This window comes from Myotis davidii, unplaced genomic scaffold, assembly GCF_000327345.1.
Source record: "Myotis davidii unplaced genomic scaffold, ASM32734v1 scaffold113, whole genome shotgun sequence".
NCBI lineage: Eukaryota > Metazoa > Chordata > Mammalia > Chiroptera > Vespertilionidae > Myotis > Myotis davidii.
The window spans coordinates 173,672-190,732 of NW_006284356.1; the positions used below are offsets into that span (position 1 = coordinate 173,672).

The 17,061-nt window shown below is 45.3% G+C and overlaps 1 protein-coding gene across 8 annotated transcripts in view; it reads right to left on the reverse strand.

Moving 5' to 3' along the window:
* Positions 1–6,476: 6,476 nt before the first annotated feature.
* AMMECR1L (AMMECR1 like) overlaps positions 6,477–17,061 on the reverse strand; it is a 22,262-nt gene continuing 11,677 nt past the window's right edge. The window contains exons 2-8 of one of the 8 annotated variants that reach the window (XR_001515861.1): positions 16,448–16,888; positions 14,264–14,374; positions 13,787–13,946; positions 13,053–13,143; positions 11,503–11,599; positions 8,670–9,903; positions 6,477–8,007 (exon numbers count right to left, since the gene is read on the reverse strand). Coding sequence is in view for 7 of the 8 variants with exons in the window: in XM_015571637.1 (XP_015427123.1) it covers positions 10,379–10,511; positions 11,503–11,599; positions 13,053–13,143; positions 13,787–13,946; positions 14,264–14,374; positions 16,448–16,851 (996 nt within the window). In the remaining variant the exon portion in view is untranslated. The other 7 variants (XM_015571637.1, XM_006754764.2, XM_015571653.1 and 4 more) reach the window with 7 other exon arrangements.

The window sequence follows — 17,061 nt, forward strand, 5'->3', positions numbered from 1 at the left end:
AAGAGGCAGCTGATCCATGTTTCTCTGTCATTGATGTTTCTAACTCTCAATCCCTCTCCCTTCCTCTCTGTAAAAAATCAATACAAAATTTTGAAAAGTTTATGGTGAAGGCCCCCAGGTTCAATTCTGGTTAAGGGCACATGCCCAGGTTGCAGGCTCAATCCCCAGGAGGGAGAATCAATGATTCTCTCTGATTGATGTTTCTATCTCTCTCCCATCCTCTCTGAAATCAATAAAAATATATTTCTTAAAAACTAAACAAACAATGTCATCAATCCATTCTCAAGGGGAGCTCACCAGGAGTACTGATGCAAGATTTGGACTTATTTTGCATAATAAAGGACAGGAAGTGGGGAGTAGTAGGAAACAAAGTGCTATGGGAGAATACAGAGTCAGAGGTCACTTCTGGTTGGGGACAGGTGAGTCATAAGAGGGTCTAGGAGCCGCGCTGACATGGACACTGCTCCTCAACATGTAGTCAGAGGTGGGAGAGGGACAGAGGGCACAGGGCAGAATATTAATTCTTTAAGGCAAATTCATATTCAGCTTCCTCAGATGGCACAGTAATTATACAAACATGGAAAAAGGTTGTAATATATCTTCACTATTGTTGCTGTATCATTTTTTCAATCAAAAGAATAATTCCCACCTTCTGAAACAGTGATGGCAAACCTATGACACGTATGTCAGAGGTGTCACACGAACTCTTTTTTTGGTTGATTTTTCTTTGTTAAATGGCATTTAAATATATAAAATAAATATCAAAAATATAAGCCTTTGTTTTATTATGGTTGCAAATATCAAAAAATTTCTATATGTGACACGGCACCATAGTTAAGTTAGGGTTCTTCAAAATACTGACACGCCGAGCTCAAAGGGTTCGCCATCACTGATCTATAACCTTTTAGAGTACTTTAGATTCTCTGAGAATCTCTTGTGGACTGAATTACTCATGTTATTCTACCTCTAAAATAGAATAACATTTCCCAATTCTCCACATATTCAAGGTTGATGTACAGAATCTCCCAAGTTCTCTCCTAAAATAAAGAAGCCTGGGGCACCTGCTGCTGCTCCAGAAGCCCAATTAAGTCTCTAGAGATAGGAAGGAGTGGAGCCTGTGGGGAGGGTGGCACTTGGGGGATTCCGCCAAGTCTTTTACTTAAGTATAGCACCCTCTAGAAGGCGTCCTTGGAGCCCTGGACTGGACTCTGGCCTGCCTGCCTGTGGCCGTGGCCCTCCCTCATGCTGTGCTGGCTCTGTGGTCCGACTTTACCTGAGAAGCCTCTTCTTGAGGTCACGTGGGGCTTGCTTCAGTACCCATGTTTCTCAGAAAGCCTGTCCTGACTTGAGGGGCTGAGCACACCAATGATGTCACTTCTTTTTTTTTAAAATGTATTTTTATTGATTTCAGAGAGGAAGGGAGAGGGAGAGATAGAAACATCAGTGATGAGAGAGAATCATTGATCGGCTGCCTCCTGCACGCCCCCTACTGGGAATCGAGCCCACAACCCAGGCATGTGCCCTTGACCGGAATCAACACAAGACTCTTTGGTCTGCAGGCCAAAGCTCTATCCACTGAGCCAAACCAGCTAGGGCGTGGTCGGCAAACCGCAGCTTGCGAGCCACATGCGGCTCTTTGGCCCCTTGAGTGTAGCTCTTCCACAAAATACCATGTGTGGTATTTTAAGTGTGAGGGAAGCTTTTCTCAACAGGTTTCAGGAATTCAGAAACAGCAAAGTGATGTTAGCCTTTGTTAAAAAACCTCTCAATGTTACTGTAACAGAATTGAATTTTTCTCCCTTTAATATTGACATTGAAAAAGGACACATATGTAATACCCTTTGTAATACTTAAAGCAATAAAAAAATATATTGACATTGGCAACTTTGAAATGCAATTGCTGGATTTAAAAAACAAAGAACTGTGGAACTAGAAATTTGAACATCTTTGTGCTGATATAGAAATATTGGAGAAAAACAAATGTGAACTTAGTTCACAGCACAAGTGGTCTGCTTTGAAAGACCTGGAGAAGGAAGATATGTTGATTTTTAACACCTGGAATAGTATTCCTGACTCATATAATCAACTGAAAAAACTAGCGTTTGCTGTTCTTTCCTTATTTGGGTCTACATATTTATGCAAACAATCATTTTCAAGCATGAACCTTAGCAAGAGTAAATTGAGAAGTCCTCTTATTGATGAGAACCTGGAACCATGCCTAAAATTAAAAACAACAACATACATGCCCTAACCAGTTTGGCTCAGTGGATAGAGCGTCGGCCTGCGGACTCAAGGGTCCCAGGTTCTATTCTGGTGGAGGGCATGCACCTTGGTTGTGGGCACATCACCAGTCACATTAGTGTTTGTCAGTCATTGTCATGATTTAATTTTATGGATATTGTAAGGTACATTGTAAGGAATTTAATTTTATCAATAAATAATATCATTATTAAGTATGATATCAAGTTTTATTCAACGTACCTATAGTTTAACTAATACTTAAAACTGTAAGTGAAGTTTATTAAGTTAATTTTAGGCAACATTGTGGAGTGAAAGAAGATGTAGTGTCGAGGATTGAGAAAGGTATGTTGAGATGGTTTCGACATATAGTGAGGATGAACGAAAGGAGACAGATGAAACAAGTATACAAGACGAGTGTAGATGGGAGAGTTGGAAGGGGTCGACCTCAGCGAACATAACTCAATCAGATTGAGGACGTTTTTAGCAAAGGCCAGCTTAGGAGGACCCTGATTCAGTTAATAACAATGTACCTACCTATATAGTTTAAGTTTAAAAAATTCGGCTCTCAAAAGAAATTTCAACCGTTGTACTGTTGACATTTGGCCCTGTGGACTAATGAGTTTGCCGACCACTGAGCTGGGGCATGTCACTTATTTTCTGTGCCCATGGTCCCTTAGTGATCTGGAGGGCACACCCTGGCCCCGTTCCCATCTACACCTGGAACTGGAGGGCAGTTGGGCTAGTCACAGCCATCCAGCCATTGCAGCTTGTGCTGGGGCCTGGGCAAAGCATTTTAAACAGGCTGCCTCAGAGATTCCCACCCCTGTCACAAAGCAGGAGATTCAGCTCAGAGTGGTAACTGCCAAGACTCGATTTCAGCCTGACTGCCAGCCTGTGAAGGTGCCAATGTCAGCAGCTGGGGTACTTCTTTGGTTGGGAACCAGAAGGGCCACCCTGGGGGAGGGGCTGGGGACCAGAAGGGCCACCCTGAGGGCGGGGTGGGAACCAGAAGGGCCATCCTGGGGGAGGACTGGGGACTGCCTGGCAGCAGGAACTGGAGTGTCTGACTGGGTCAACATGAAACCTCTCTCATTTGGTTCGGCTTCAACTGTTATGAAATTAGAGTCACTCCTTTTTCAGTTTTCTGTAGTCTACAGAGCCTACATAGAAACAGGGAGTAAGCAGCAAAGACAGATCCTAGAATCTTTGTCAGAGCTTCTTTTCTTTTTCTTTTTTTTAAAATATATTTTATTGCTTTTTTACAGAGAGGAAGGGAGAGGGATAGAGAGTTAGAAACATCGATGAGAGAGAAACATCGATGAGCTGCCTCCTGCACACTCCCCACTGGGTATGTGCCTGCAACCAAAGTACATGCCCTTGACCGGAATTGAACCCGGGACCCTTGGGGGCTAAAGGGCCTGGGGGCCGCTGCCATCTTTGAGGGTGTGACAGTCAATTAGCATATTCCCTCCTTATTGGCTGTGGGCACCACTATCTTTGCAAGTGCATGAGGGTCAATTAACATATCCCCTCTTTATTAGATAGGATTGATTTCAGAGAGGGAGAGATAGAAACATTTATGTTGAGAATCATGGATCAGCTGCCTCCAGCATGTCCTATCCACTGAGCCAAACGGGTCAGGGCAGAGCTTCTTTTCAAAATGTTTTGTTGTGTGTGTCTTTTTCTTTATTTCAGAAAGGGAGAGGGAGAGAGAGTTAGAAACATCAATGGTGAGATTCACTGATCAGCTGTCTCCTGCATGCCCCCTACTGGGGATTGAGCCCACAACCTGGGCATGTGCCCCAACCAGGAATCAAACCGTGACCTCTAGGTTCATGGAACCACGCCTGCCAGGCAGAGCTCCATTTTATTTTTTATTAAAATATATTTTATTGATTTTTTTTACAGAGAGGAAGGGAGAGGGATAGAGAGTTAGAAACATCAATGGGAGAGAAACATCAATCAGCTGCCTCTTGCACACCCCCCACTGGGGATGTGCCCGCAACCCAGGTACATGCCCTTGGCCGGAATCGAACCTGGGACCTTTCAGGCTGATGCTCTATCCACTGAGCCAAACCAGTCAGAGCAATTTTAGAATGAGGAAGTGTCAGAGAGAACGGGTCTTGCATTTCGTTCCTCAGGAGGCTACTCCGGGTTCTCTGGACAGCAATGGTTTAGAGTCAAGTCCTTCAACAAGCTCAGCAAATAGCATTTCAAGCCAACACGGATGCCATGGTCACAGACCTATATTACTCTGGAAACAGCTTTACAGCACTGCCCCCACCCACCAGACCTAGCACCCCGATCCCTAACCAGATGACTTAGTTCACATTTCAGACAATAGTTAAAATGGTAATTTTTAAAAAACCTCACCCAAGTACGTTTATTGAATTGAGAGACATGGGGATGGGGAGAGACAGAAACATCAATGTGAGAAACATCAGTTGGTTGCCTCTGATACGTGCCACACAGGATCAAACCTGCAACCTGGGCGTGTCCTGCCTAGGAATCAAACCCGCAAGCTTTTGGGGCACCTGAAGACACTTCAACTGAGCCATCAGCCAGGGTGGAAAATATATTTTTACTAGAGGCCTGGTGCATGGAAATTCATGCACTGGAGGGGGGATCCCTCAGGCCGGCCTGCCCCCCGACAGTCCAGGAGCTCTCAGGGGTGGGAGGCGACCCAGCAATCAGGGGAAGGAGACACCCCATCACACCTCTGCTGCTGCCACTGCCGGCAACACAAGCCTCGGCCGGCCCTGGTTACCTGCGCCTCGGGTGGTCCTGGATGGCTGGGGGGCTGAGGGGACTGGGAGACTCTGGAGAAAAGTACGTGAAGCAGCTGGGCCCACCTGGGGGGCGGGCCTGGCCTTGCTGCACGCCTGTTGTCCACCTTGGGGGCTAAAGGGCCTGGGGGCTGCTGCCATCTTTGAGGGTGTGACAATTAGCATATTCTCTCCTTATTGGCTGTGGGCACCACCATCTTTGCAAGTGCATGAGGGTCAATTAACATATGCCCTCTTTATTAGATAGGATTGATTTCAGAGAGGGAGAGATAGAAACATTTATGTTGAGAATCATGGATCGGCTGCCTCCATAATGTCCCCTCAACCTGGGCCTGAGCCACAGCCCGTGCATGTGTCCTAACTGGGAATCGAACCATCACCTCCTGGTTCACAGGTCAACACTCAACCACTGAATCATGCCAGTTGGGCCAGGGTGGCAAATTTTGCTATAGTGTACCATCACCATCACCACCACCACCACTACCACCAAGTCCTACCCAAAACAATGTGGAAGTCTTTGCTGCTGTATTATAATGTGGATTAATCTATAGAACCATAATTTCTCTTGAAGAAATAATTCCTCTCACATAGCCCAGAGTTATCGCCAAACTGTTTAATCAGTTGTTTATAGTTTTTCCAAAATTATCATATAACCCTGACATCCAACATGTGGTCATTTGCTTATGACTTTTGCCAAGTGTAAGGGCCTCAGAGCTGGGTATTTTAAGAAGAAAAAATTACATCCTTGTAAATAAAAATTTAAACCAAAGACAATCTCAGATTGTTTGGAAAATATTTGTCATTTTTCTCCAAACACATCTCATCTTTTCTTGGCCTTCTAAGAACAAGCAACCTTTTCCTTTAGGTCAGAACATACTAGTGTCCCAGGGTGGATTAATGTCACCAAATGATATCTTAAATTTGAGGATTTCTCCTCCCTCTTCAGTTTTTAACTTTATGGGCAAGGTCACTTTTATTGGAAAAGCTAATGAGATCTATGAACCTTCTTTCCAAAGTCTAAACTTTAAAGGGTTCATACACCCTGGTTCAGGAAACTTGGCTCTAATAAACCAGCGCAGTGGCATTGCTTCCACACAAAAATAGACAAGTGAAATATTATTGGAGGTCATGAACACCACACAAAATATGTAGCCTGAATGAATACCATTTGGTTGGCTGTCCTTAAAAATAGGTTGACTGCTACCACTATTCCAAAAAAAAAGAAAAAGAAAAAAAAGGGTGTGCCCAGACAGAGTTACTCAGTTGTTTGGGCGTAGTCCTGTGTATGAGGTTCGATTCCTGGTGAAGGGGTTGTGATCTCAGTCCCAGGTAGGGGGTGTGCAGGAGGCAGCCGATCTATTATTCTCTCTCACATCAATGCTTTTCTCTCCCTTTCTCTAAAAATCAATAAACTACTTAGAAAAAAAAAGAAAAAGGCAGGACAAAGAACAGTTTTTACCCATAATGATTTATTCTCTACAATACTTCGTTAGAGAGTTCAATGATTTGCACTCAGCAGTTATATAGCCAAGAGCCAACCAAGTGTAATACGAAGAATTGGTCTGAAGTCCTTGCACTTGAAGGCTATACAAAGTCTCTTGCTTCAAGGAAATAGGAAAATTAATAAAAAACACACAAGCTCCCTAGGTTCCAGAATCTCAACAGAAAATAACACTAACAGTTAGTGAAATTGTAGGTGTTAACATGGAAAACAGATCTTGTGCAAATATTAACACCTAGGACTTCTGTATAGATGATTTTTATTATAAACAATAAAATGTTATGTCTCCATTACAAACCTTTCATACTGAAAGGATCTCTAACATGAATTGCTTTAATATTAATTATGAAGCAACAAAAGTTTAAGAACCTCACAGTGGGAGCCATCCAACCCCGGCAAACTCTAGTGATGAGACATTCTCTTTTAATGTAAAACAAACACAATTCATAATTACAGAGAGAATGTCCCAGCTGTGGGTGTTAGGAGGCAAGCTAACTTTCCAGACCAAAAGGCACTCACTGCCAGGGAGCCAAACCAGCCACGTGGGGGTGGTTCCTTGAAAACAGTGGTCACCAAGGATAAATGGAGCGAGCAAAACCGTCCCTTCTCTTTAAACCCACCACTCACACGTGGACTGGCCGCCCTCATCGCCGCGCAGGGGGAGTGTGCGGAGAGCAGTTCAGTTCTAGTTTGGAGTGCCATCCCCCTCTGCACAACGGCCGCACGGATGATCCAGACTCAGTGTTTTTCCTGAGAGCCACCTGCCACACCTTCATGAGGTGGCCATGACCGGGCACTCCCAGACTGCTTCCTGATGAGGCCCCGTTTAAGACGGACACGGATAGCGCCATTCTTTCCAGGGCCACATAACTTGCCTTGGTCAACTCTGGAGTCCCTGTGACAAGCAAGAGAAGCCCGCGCACCTCTGCTGCTGGACCTGGAAGCCCCTGCAGTGCGGTGCTGGGCTTCACCAGCCAGTTCTTGTGCAGATTCCCAGCCCCCTAGTGTGTGGGTTCAAACTTTTCTGTTCATTTTCTTAATGGCAGGTATCCTACCCCACCCCTGATAAGATAAAAAAAAAAAATCACACTATACATTGGGGAAGACAGATAGGGCAGCATTTCTACGAGAAACAAAAGGCTTGAAAAGCATGGCACTGTAAATGCTTGCATGACCAGTTTCACTGAGCGTGCTCAGGGGTAAAATTTTAGCACCATTTTTTTTGTTTTTTTTTAATCTTTAGAAATTAAACACAACTTTTAACATAGAACACTTGAACAATAATGAAGTGTAGCCCTATAGATCAATACTGTTGTACAAATTGAAGGTGGATGGTTTAGACCCAAACTGACCACCCTGACATCAATCCATGGCACCTAAAAGTAACTGCCGTCACGTTTGTAACAAGACATTTATTATTCTCAGCAGCAGGAAATCATGAAACAATCCCTTCATCTTCAATAGCTTTTTTCATTACCTCTGCAAGGAAAAGTGGCAAGAAGTGAGAATCCAGCCCAGCCTAGGCATCCGATGTCAGCCCATTGTCCCTGCAGGCGCCATAGCCTAAGGGATGATGCCCAGCTAACCTGCCCATCTTTACTCCTCTCTTCCAAGAAATGAGACAGCTATGCCTATAATAGCATGTGTCGTGTCTTAGACTGTGTCCCTGTCCACCCCCTTCCCCAATTCCTGGCAGAAAAAAACTCAAAAGGTCTTTTGACTTGACTATTTGCCCATTCTGGAAAGCCACACCATCACCACATGAACTTTTAAAAATAAATTAAATAACAACATTGTGTCCACCAGGTTGACATCAAATCACTTCAAGAGTTCTCCAAGTGCGCTGCTGGACAGTTACCCTTAGGGTCTCTCCTCCCACCGGCCACTCCTCCTGGGCCCTTCCAGCAGTGCCTCCGTCACAGTGCTGCCCTTCCAAGTCCCAGCTGCCATCAGCTCTGCACCAAGCGGGTGAAGGCTGGGCAAGAGGGAAGAGGAACTTGCTGACAGGTACTTAGTCAGCACCTATGGGAAAGGGAAGTATGCCACAGGAAAATGGAATGACCTAGACTAAAATGAGCTGCTTGGAACCCCGTCCTGGTGGGGTGAAGACTCCCGGCATATTAGGCAAGATAACGATTCACCTTGTTTAATTACACAGCTTTGTTCTAAAGTCCTGTAAAGGACTGAATCAACTGTCTTCTCACTTCTACAGGGAAACTAGGAAAAGGAACTCCTCTGCTTTTCAGTCCCTTAAAGATGTTTGCCCGAAAAGACAAAAACAGTTTGGAGACCTGGATTTTCTCCTGTGACAATGTGTCTTTCTACAGCCCGACCCAGGTGCTTGTGTGAACATCTATGTCTTCTGTGAACCTATACAGCTATAGGCACTGCTACCAGGCGAGGAGTGAGGTAGCCGGGTGGTAAGAAGGGGGCCTCCCCTTTCACGCTGCACGCGGCAAGGATGTCAGGACCTCCGGCAGGCGTCCCAGTTCATTCCTCAGCAGGTTCCACCACGGAGCTCCCTGTGCAGTACAGGAGACTCACAGCGAGAAGAGCGACAGGAAATCCAACTGACAGCAGGGTTAGAATTAAACCTTGGAGGCTGGCTGAGCAACGAATGCGATCCGCCACGCCATCCGGGGGCTTTCCGTCTGGATGTGGATGTCTGTCCAGGAGCCTCACAAGACGCACGGCGCCCACGGCCACCCCGAACATGGCGTCCACTTATGAAGCATGGAGGTTGTCATCATCTGTTGGTATGCAATGAACTGGACGTTTAGAAAAAGGAATTTAAAACAACCTAAAAATGTGTCTTGTTGGTCTCCGTTGCCCAGACTGCCAGGGGAAAACACATCTACTGGATCTGGGGAGGCTACAAGGGTGCAAGTGGGGTCAGCCTTCAGGAATCATGACTTCCAGCTCCCACCGTGCAGCCAGCGAGGAGGTGGCCACGTGCATGCCGAGGGCCTTCTGAACCCACAGGCAATTCTCACTAGTCATGATGGAGCCCCAATCCAACGGAACCCCATAATGAGGAAAGGCTGAAATAAGGCTTGGGCCCCTCGAGTTCTGTTTCATTCAATATAATCCCGTTCTCCTACCCCAACCCCGAGTCAGCTGGAGGCAGACTTGGCAACGGAAGCTAGCATCATAAAATGGTGCAGTAATAGAAGTAACTGGACCAGGAAGAGGAGGCGTCTGCTCCAATGATGTCATAGCCATTGGTGGCCACAGGGGGGTGGGACTGGTCATGCAGCCTTGTGTCAGGAGTAATGATTGTAGAGGGGCGGGGCATGAAGAGTGCCATTCTGGAAACAGTGCTGTCGAGAAGCAATATACTCTGCATAACTGATTGTCACCTTCTCACTTCGGTACCTGTGTAAGGAGACAGGGGAGGGTATTATGAACCCCAAACACTTCATTCAGTAAAGTCACTCAGCATAGAAAACCAAAAGCTTATTCCACATTTTGAAAGAATAAAATGGGAGACCAAGAGCAACCTTACTTACAGAAAATGAAAGACAGTACAAGAAAACAATGTTGTTATTACAAATGAACGAGATGAAAAAGCACAATCACAATACCCCTGAGCAGGGGTTTTCTGCACATCCCACCTTTAAACACTACATATGCTTATCGTCAGGCTGCTCTTAAGCAATCTGCTACGGGGTCTGGAGGAAGAATCTCAAGTCAGAGGACGTGGGTGGCAGATTGGAAGAGGACTGCAACTAAGGCCCAGTGTAAACTGCAAGTCTACTTTCAGGTTAAAATGAGGTAAAATGACAGAAATACAACCTCAATTTGCAAAAAGTAACAAGCGAGTTATTTATAACCGAAAGGGCACAGATACCTAATTCTGGGTCAAATTCTCATGAAGCAGGTTAAAGGATCCTGGGGCTAGATAGGACGGCCTCAATTCCTGGATGAATATGCCATCTATCCCAGGGTCATCAGAACAGAATTCATAGCACTTTGGCTTTGCTCTGGAAAGAGCCATGAATCAGGATGCGAAGCATGGGTGTTACAAACCTATGGAGCCTACTACAGACCACAGGAGCTGGGTGTGACAATCCTTACCCAGAGCCATCTCTTTCCCACTGTAATCACTCCTCCACTGCAAGGTGATTATTCCTGAATTTTGACAGGGAAATGGCTGTTCAAATAAATTATAATAATAATAATAATGATAATAATAATGCTTTGTATTTGAAGATTTATTTTTAAATTTTTCTTGGAATCCAAAGCATTTAAAAAACACTGGATTATCTTCCAAATAGACCTGTGAGGTTACTGTATGATTATTCAGCATTTTACAAATCAGGGGCCAGAGGCCCATAGAAGCCCATAGAAGCTAAACCTCTCAGTGTTTTTGATTTCAGTAGGGATGGGAAGAGAACTGACATCTATGCTTGGCCCTGGTTTAGAAATTCCTCATATATCTCACCTTACCACAACCTAAAACAGCCCTAAGACATTATCATTCACTTGTTACAGACAGGAGAGTTTTCCACTTAGAGTGGCAGAATAACTGACCAGGTCCCATGGCTAAGTGGTGAGGCTGTGTTTCAGACCCAAAGGTCACGTACACTCTACCACACTAGGCAGCCTCCCCAAAGAAGCATTCACTCCAAACAGGCAGGGGCGTTTCCTTTCAACTCTTCATACCAAGCATTTTCTGACTGTTCCTTTAAGGTGCCACCTGACTGCCTCAGCCTCCCCCAAAGCGCATCTGGCACAGACACCCACGACTTGCTCACTGGCCTCGCCCTGCTCCCTCTGCTCTCAGCTTAGCTGATGGGACACTCAGGAGGCTGAGTCTTTGCTTTGCTGCCACTGTCTCTGCAGGGCCTCACCGCACCGCACTTCTGTGGTTAGGAGACAGCAGAGATACTTTCTTCCCCTTTCCATCAACAAGTACCCTCCATGCAAACCCAACTAAATTAAAATGACGAGGAAAACGAGACAGGGGGTTACCTGGTGAGTCTGATCGTTTTTCTGAATTCACTGGTAATTGGAGCCTTAAAGCCACCTTTCCTGAGTAAGGAGTCTATTGTCTGGATCTGATCCCAGTCTGAGGAGAGGAGACACATTGAGGTCAGCGCACAGTGACAGAGGGGCACGCTCTCACACGGGGAGAGGCGGAAGCGGCCATGTCTGCTAGGGAGGGGCAGGGGGAGCCCTGGGCACCGAGTGGTCTGCTCACTGACAGTCCAAGGGAAACCTTGGCGACCTGAGACAGTGGCCTGACACATGCCGTGTGACTGTCCCCAGGCCCTGCTTCTGTATCTTTCCTGTCAGAGGTGATGCCAGTGTCAGTATCTAGGAACAAACATGGTCCCACCGTAGACTGGCTGTGGGCCTAGTGCTGAGAGCCAGGGATGTTCTGTGGAAAGAGAGAATTCAATTCTGCAGCTTATATTCCTCAGTGTGACCTTCCTTCATTTGATGATTTCTTGGAGTCTAGTTTTCAATTATAGAGAATTGATAGTAGGAGGGAAGCTATTTCTTTAAAAAGGATGGGAAAGTTGTTCACACAGTGCTGCTGTGTTGTTCTTGCATGTTTGTAACAGATAAAACTAAATATATCAAACAAAAGTCCCTAAATTACTGCAGTATGTGCCACTTTTTAACGTTCCCAAACAATACTCAAATGGCAAAAGTACTCTGATTATTTACCGAAGTTATCATCACATCTCAGTATCAGAAAATACTTGTGGTGTGCCCTCTCGTACAGAAATACAGGATTTATGACTTCAAAAAGGTGGATAAAAGGCTTCTGTTTTATGTCACATCCTCACCGCTTTTGAAAAAGTTTAAACACAACCACAATGAAAATCAATAAGGCAACTTGCTGGCCACATAATTAGTTCACCGACGTATTAAACCGACAATTTTCTCTATTTCAGGTTCACATCTAACAAATACTGTGTGCGTGTTAATTTACATATTAATTTTAAAAAAACCAGAATTCCAAGAAAGAAAGAATATGAGGTTACATATCACAGAATGCACAAGCAACATTTATAGGTATTCTTTTAAAGGGAAAACTGCCCAACCCATTTTCCATCTTCAATGTCACAGTTTAAGAACTTAGTAACTAAGTTCTTACTTAATAGGATTAATTACATTTTGCCTTTTTCCAAGTATAATACTGTTTAATAATTCATGACCAAGAGTTCAAAACTCCCGATATGGGCAGCTTCCCTTTACAATGAACTCCATAATATGGTCAAGTTGATTGGTGGAATTTTACTACAATCACCTATCTTGGAGGACAAGAAATAAAGCTATTCCCTGAAAGTGAAATAAGCAAGTCAGTAGGAGCAATCATTCCCCCCTCCTTCTCCCAGCTTCTGCATCGTTCAGAGTTCATTCCTCCTAGAAGAAGCTGGTAGGTATTAAAAAGAAGGGCACTCATTCTTAGTGGCATTTGGGCTGAAAGACCACACACTCTATTCTCCTGCCTGTTAGTCAGCAACACCATGTTCAGTGTTGTTCAATGAAATTCCATTTGTCCAACTCACCTTGCTCCTTAGCAACCTCAGGTAAATATGTGGCTGTACGTTTGACACCTTTTTCATTGATGAATTCAATTCGTATTCCATGGACCCCTACCTACAAAAAAAACCACAACCAAATAAATGGCACTGATTTATTCTAAGGACATTTCAGCCACCCACACATGACCAGGAGAACCTCTTGATTTCATCACGAATGCTGTCAGATATAAAAGCCAAAAAAACTAGCTTGAGAGATGTGATTCCACATGTAATCACCTAAGTGTATAAGGGTTATAGGAATAAATTCTTTCAATTGCTCATCTGATCATCTTGAACACTCCACCTTCAATCTAGTCCATTAAATGAACATGCCACAGGGTTTGATCTGGCTCAGGCCCTTCACAAATGACTCTAAATAACAACTTTGACTCAAGGGCTCACCAAGAAGGATCTGGAATATTCCACTTTATCATGATTCTTTTGTTGTTTATTTAATGTTATTGTCATTATTTTTAATTTATCTTTATTGTTGCAAGTATTACAGATGTCCCCCTTTTCTCCCCCATCTCAGTATTACTTATTAGCCATGGGAGAAGGATGTGAACCAAAGTAGGCTTGGAAGAAAGAAATCTTCGTAATTCTGCTTCTGATATTGCAGCACTTTTTCTGTCCACCCATGCTGCCCATAACTGTTTCCAAACTCAACTATCACATTCTTATACCCTCTCAATGAAGGAGATACATCACCATGTACTAACCCGAACCCAAATGCAACGCAGAGTTCCAAATGCAGCTGTTCTCACCTCCCAGTCCAGGTAATCACTGGCATCCTCAAAGTTAGTAAGGAGGGAGACAGAGCAGGAAAGTTTAGGCAGCTCCTCTCGGGTCAGGGGGGGGAACCGACTGTCCTTAAGTGCACTGGAAGGGGACAAAAACACATAAGTGAGGCTACTCTGGAGTTGGGAGCATGTGCCCGAATATTTACAACTGGAGCTATGCAGAGAACGTCTATTATCCATTCATACTCAGGTGCTAAAAACAACTTGATGCTATTAACTGTCTATACTTGAACCAGTAAGTGACTCACAGATTACAGCCTCCACAGTTCCTGCTCACCAAGAAGAGAACACTCATTCTTTATTACTTTGAAGACATAAAGTCTGGCAGTTGTTTTCGATTCTGTAGACAAATTTGATCGCCAATTTTTCCACCAATCTTATGCCTCGTGTAATTACCTGGTTAACGTGTATTCCCTGAGTCCTGAATGAAGATTCATGGCTGAGAAGGTCCCAATGCAGCCACGAAGCCGCTTGTCCCGCCCTGTCTTCCATGTCACAAAGAGCGGACTAAAAAAGCAAAACACAAAACACTCTCCAGCCCCAAATCAATCATGGATAAGAACAAACCTTGGCTTTATTCCTGTTCATTTGTTATTCCCCAAAATGATTGCTTTCTGAACTGCCAGCTCCCTGCAGGACTCTATTCCCCTCTGGGAGGCGTACAGTCCCGGTGGGACACGGAGAGGACACCTCGCAAGGCGCATGAAGAAAGGCCCTCTCAGCAGCCTTTCCCACGGGCCTTGCTGACACATGCATGTGCTGCAGTCCTCTTCCCCTATCCAGGACTTCACTTGTTTTTCTTCTAATTCTCCATGTCCTTCTCCTCTTCTTTACTCTATTTTGAATGTCCAAGTTTCCTGGTTCCACCCTTCATGCAGACACACTGGGCCTGTGCACCTTCTCCTTCTTATCTGCACGCACTCCCTAGAGCCCCACACTGTTCCCATAGTTATTTCTGCCAATGGCAACTACAAATATCTCCTGCTCATAAATGTTCAGAAAAGAAAAACAGTGTTTCCAGAAGAGAGCTTATTATTAGCAGAAATCACCACCTTCTGTTTCTAGGCTACATCAGACGGATGGTGACCGGTTTTCTAGGAAGAAGTCTCGGGTCTGTCTCTCTTCCTGAGACTCCTCCATGCCTGAATTAAACACTTCTAAAAAGCAACTTGAAAATTTCAAGTTACCTACTTCTTTGATCATTGTTACAAAGCAGATCTCCCACCACACGTCTTTCCCTTATACTAACACACTTGAACAGCACCAGCTAGAGTTACTGTCTCAACACTACTCCACAGCCCTCAAGTAGTCCACTGTCTGCAGGTGGAAATAGGAGCCCAAATAGAATGGCCCTGCAATGCTGCAGCACCACCCACTCTCCCAACCTGTGTCCCTCTCCTTTAGAGATATGCCTGCTCCCACTCAGACCCAGTGGGATCATCTGTACCTGTTCTGCAAGGTTTTTCTGACAATGGTACCCTGGGGTAATACTGCCCTGAAAAGTCAGGACTTTTTCTCTTCATCTCTTCTCCTCTGACACCACCACACAGGAGGGACGACTTCTGCTCTGCTCTGCCCACAGTGCACCACACACTACTTCACTTTGTGCCTGTGGTTGGAGGACGCAACAAGTCTCCCAAGAACAAGGACTTCTCTTTATGCCTCTGCACTCCCTGCCCAGTGGCTGTGCAAGGCCTTCCTATGCTGCGTGCTCACGCATCTCAGAAAACAAAGCTCAAAAGCTCTTTCAAGCCAGCTCGGAGCTGCTCCGATTCTGAGCCAGGAGCAGACACTGGCCTGAGTTTCCTCACTTTGCACTTTATACACATGCTGCTCCCATCATTGGCACGTGAGAGGGCTGGGGACAAACAACAGAGTCTTGAATTAAAAAGAGTAAAACAGAGCCCTGGCTGGTTTGGCTCAGTGAATAGAGTGTCGGCCCATGATCGGAAGGGTCCTGGGTTTGATCCTGGTCAAGCGCATGTACCTTGGTTGCAGGTTCGATCCCCAGCCCTGGTTGGGGCACGTGAGGGAGGCAACCAGTTGTGTCTCTCTCACATCAATGTTTCTCTCTCTCCTTCCCTCCCATTCACTCTAGAAATCAACGGAAAAATATCCTCAGGTGAGGGTTAACAAAACCAACTAACCAGTAGAGCAGATTCTGACATGTGGGTGGGGTGCCAGCAGCCCTGAGATTTCCATGGGATTGCTGTTGAACAGAGGGAGGGGACCCTGTGAAAGCATCGCAGCTCCCATTAAATGAGCTCCCAGTTCACCTGGACTTCAACACTACGGGGGTCCACAACGATGTGACAGTGTGACGATGTGACAGTGTGACCTGTACATTTGAAACAACAGAAGAGCCAAGAAAAAAATCCTGATTTCCAGAACATTACTTTCACCAGAACATTACCTACACCTCCTCCAAATATAATCTAGTCCCTTTCCAATACTGAATCCAGTGGATACTGTAGATCTTTCTCACCATCCTGTTCCTAAATCACATTCACGTTTTTATAAGTAGCGGGAAGATGCCATCCTGCCTTTCTCATTGTCCCCTGCTCTGATGGATTTACTCACTAGGGGTCATTGGTGAATCTAGGAAGTCGTGGCTGAGGGAAGCCATAGAGGTGACAGTAGAGGACATCAAAGCAGTAGCAGCACATCTCTGCGGTCACCACCAGGTTCTTGGTGGTGTTGGCAGTTCCATTGGGTCGGGGGAGAGGACTCAGAGCTCCCGATGCGGGATTCATCCGTGTAATGGGGGGATTTCCAGGTCCCAGAGTTAGGTCTGACACACTCTCCCGACCACTGCCATCTGCATGCTGGTGGTTTTGAAGAGGTCCTGAACTAGAGCCGGGGACAGTGGTGGACTGGTTCCCGTGAGTGTGCGTTCCACTTCCAGATAACTTGGGCTTCTTGACCCCACAACAGCCTGCTGCCAACTTGGGCTCGAGTGGAGGAACGCAGCGTCTTTTTCCCATCCTGACTCAGTGCTCGCGGTCTGGAATGTACAGAACCCTAACCAAAAAGAGAACAGATAAGCATTGACTCAAATGGTTAGCTAAGAAGAGAAAACAAAACAGAAGAAAGAGTCTCCACACAGAGGCAAGTCCTCAAGGCTCGCTCTCCCCCAGGTCACATGGCCACACAGGATCCCGGGCCAGCTTGGTGAGAAGAAACCCCGAGTTCCA